Below are 3,062 nucleotides of genomic sequence, written 5' to 3'. Positions count from 1 at the left end.
CATAGAAACCAATCAGCTTCCAAGCTTTATTACCAAAGCTTAATTGAACAAGCTTAGGTTAGAAGCTCATTGGTTTCTATGCAGAAGTGAGCCTGATTTTGCACTTTCCAGCTTTAGTAAAAAAAAACTATTGTGTACTTAAAAGTGGGGCATGCCTGTATATCCTTTTTTAATGTAATGTGAATTTTGAAACAAAAAATAGTTTCAGGGTTTCAAAATGCTCTGTTTAAATCAACCTGCCCTAATTTTAAATTATATTATTTTTGCTTTATGTGCTATATACTGCAAGGGGTTGCAACTTACAACAACATAGTTGGGTGACCTTTAACAATTTCAGTTCTGAAACAACAAACGGTTCCCTCTGTGTTTATAACACCTGAAAATCATTGTTTCTACATGTATACATATACTTATTTCATGCGTTAAAAAAAAAAAAAAAAAAAGGAGAAAGTCCTAACTTGATTTGTCTATAGATCACTTCTATAAAAAAATGTATAGTAAACATATTTTAGAGTTTTCCTTTCATCTCGCGGTAAACTAATATTTATTAATGTTTGTTAATAAAGTCGTTAATTAGTTTTTCTATTTGGAAATTAAATAATTATTCATTTGCTTTTTTGCTTTCTTTTTTTTTTTTTGGGTTATGTTTATTTGGGTGCACAGATCTATGCATGATCATGTATAGGTGATGTATAGGTGGTATTGTACATGGATTTAATACTACAGTAGAACAAAAAGGAAACATTTGCCCTTATAACTTTGAGTCCCTCTATAGTTTCCACCATTGATTGCTAAGCCTTTGACAGCAGCAAGTAGCACACAAAAAATGATGTATGATCACAAAATCGCACCTTAGCACCAGAGTTGGAACAAACTTTGGGAAGAGTCACAATTTTTGCTTAACCTGAAATAATTTGCCTATCTGCAGTAAAATTATAGTATAACTGTGTGCAGTAAATCAGCCCCTAAGGTGTCCATAGGCATTGTCAGTTATCTGTGATTTTGGCAGTGCCTTCTACCTTTTAGCTTATGTGGACATTTGTCAATAGGATTAGCCATTGTTCACATAGGCCTTTTGTCTCCATTATGGTTGCAAAAAAAAGATACGTTTTATGGATTATTGCAGTAAAATAAACAGGCCCGCATGGGGGTTGATTTACTAAAGAAAACAGTCTGTTCACTTTGCAAGTCAATCTGCACTTTACAAAGGAATGTTACCTTAGCTTAGTGAATATGGTGAAGCTCTGCTTACTTCCATTTTCCAATCGCGTGCAACCAAAAATACCGTTTTTTTTTCTTAAATTTTCCTTGCTTACGATTTTCACCACATTAGCTAAGGGAAAATTCCCTTGCATAGTAAACAGCTTATTTGCCTTTAGTAAATCTACCGTATAGCCTCTTAGTGACTAAGTTGTTTCCCTCCATTCGCTACTTAATGTTATATTTTAGCATTATCAAGATTTAAAAATTGGAGACCATATTGCTGTTTGGCAATGTGTACTTTTTTTTATTTATAACTGTTATGTTAAGTCAAGTCTATGTAACTATTGTTATTCCTTCTTATTCCTTTTTTTTATAACAGGAAAGGGAAATTATTGGACTCTAGACCCCAACTGTGAAAAGATGTTTGATAATGGAAACTTTCGCAGGAAGAGAAAGCGAAGATCGGAATCCAACAGTGTTGAAGCTGTCAATGGTAAAGGTGGAGAAGGTCGCTCTGCTTTAGGGGGGAAAGATGGAGGTAGTCCATCTATGCTGACCCCTTCATCCCCTGAGATGGAACTGGCCACAGATGATAGGAAAAGCACCTCTCCTCCAGCCATCACCTCTACCCCTTGCTTGAATAACTTTTTTAGTAGCATGACCTCCTTGGACTCCACCTCTGTGAATAGACAGATGTCTCTGGGGCTGGTGAGTGAACTCTCTCAGAGGAACATTACTGGTTTAAGCAGTTTCACCTCAGGCTCTGTGGTGGAGCCATCTGCAGATCTACAGGACAGCTTGCACCTCAGCCGAGCTCCATACTACAACACTTTCTCCAGCTCCACCAATCAGGGTAGCCAATTCAACAGCCATTTCTACAACACCTTCAGTGTCAACAGCTTGATATACACAAGGGAAGGGAGTGAAGTTTAATTCAGGAAATGTAATGATGCTGGAAACAATTTTTGGGATATTAAGCCAAGTTATATGCCCATAGGTGCCAAAATGTGGAAGAGGAATGAACCCTGTGGGTTGGGACCTCTTCAAGAATTTAACCCAGTTTTTCTTATATTATTAATCAAGCAAAACATTCCACTCTGAGACCATTTTAATGGTGGTCCAAGAGCAAGACCCTGCTGACATTACTGAAATCCATAAAATAGCAGAATTTTGGTTATTCCAGTTACATTGCCTAAACTGTATAACATTATTAAATATGACTGAATTTTTAAAAACTCAAACTACCTTAACCAAGCAATTGGCGTCAGTGATTTGAAAAAAATCATATACTGTCCTCTCATCTCGAATCATACTTCAAGTTATCACCTCTATACAAAGTATTTTTTTTAAAAACACTGGACTTCTTTTAAATGCAATTTTTAATTGTTATATTTAGTTGAATTTTGAAATATGGCAAGGAAAATATGAAACTGCAAATAACACCATTGCAAAAATTAAGCAACTGCTCGTGGCATATTGTTTTGTAAATACTGTTTTTGTACATATACAATTTCCATTGTGTACCTTGGGGAAATACTTTTTTTTTACTGCTTTTATTTATGCTGAGCCCCGTTTTTCATATGTTTTTATATATTAACCAGGCAAACTGAAGTATTTTTTTTCTTTTTGCAATAAATCATATAACATTTTCAACTGTTAAGTCAAGTTTATGTAACTATTGAATTCAGAGGCATTATATTGGGAAGTATATTGGTCCTGACTGCTAAAAAAAAAGATTTAAAAAGTTTTCTTTGATATGTGTTTACACAAAACATGGATAGACAAATAAAAGGCTATTCACAGTTCAAAAAAGAACAGACCTAGACCATTGATATTTTATTATAATTTCTGAATTCACA

At 34.6% G+C, this 3,062-nt stretch overlaps 1 protein-coding gene across 1 annotated transcript in view; it reads left to right on the top strand.

Moving 5' to 3' along the window:
- The window catches only part of FOXI3 (forkhead box I3), a 3,950-nt gene extending 1,099 nt beyond the window's left edge, over positions 1 to 2,851 (top strand). The window contains exon 2 of the mRNA XM_077477994.1: positions 1,583 to 2,851. Within this exon, the coding sequence (XP_077334120.1) occupies positions 1,583 to 2,136 (554 nt within the window). The 3' untranslated portion in view covers positions 2,137 to 2,851. The remainder of the gene's footprint in view (positions 1 to 1,582) is intronic.
- The last annotated feature ends 211 nt before the right edge of the window (positions 2,852 to 3,062 follow it).

The sequence above is a fragment of the Lithobates pipiens genome, unplaced genomic scaffold (genome assembly GCF_037356315.1).
Source record: "Lithobates pipiens isolate NorthernLeopardFrog02 unplaced genomic scaffold, aLitPip1_a1.2 Scaffold_13, whole genome shotgun sequence".
In the NCBI taxonomy this organism is placed as follows: Eukaryota; Metazoa; Chordata; class Amphibia; order Anura; family Ranidae; genus Lithobates; species Lithobates pipiens.
The sequence above is the reverse complement of the archived record's forward strand: the minus strand, read 5'-3'. Positions and strand labels throughout refer to the sequence as shown.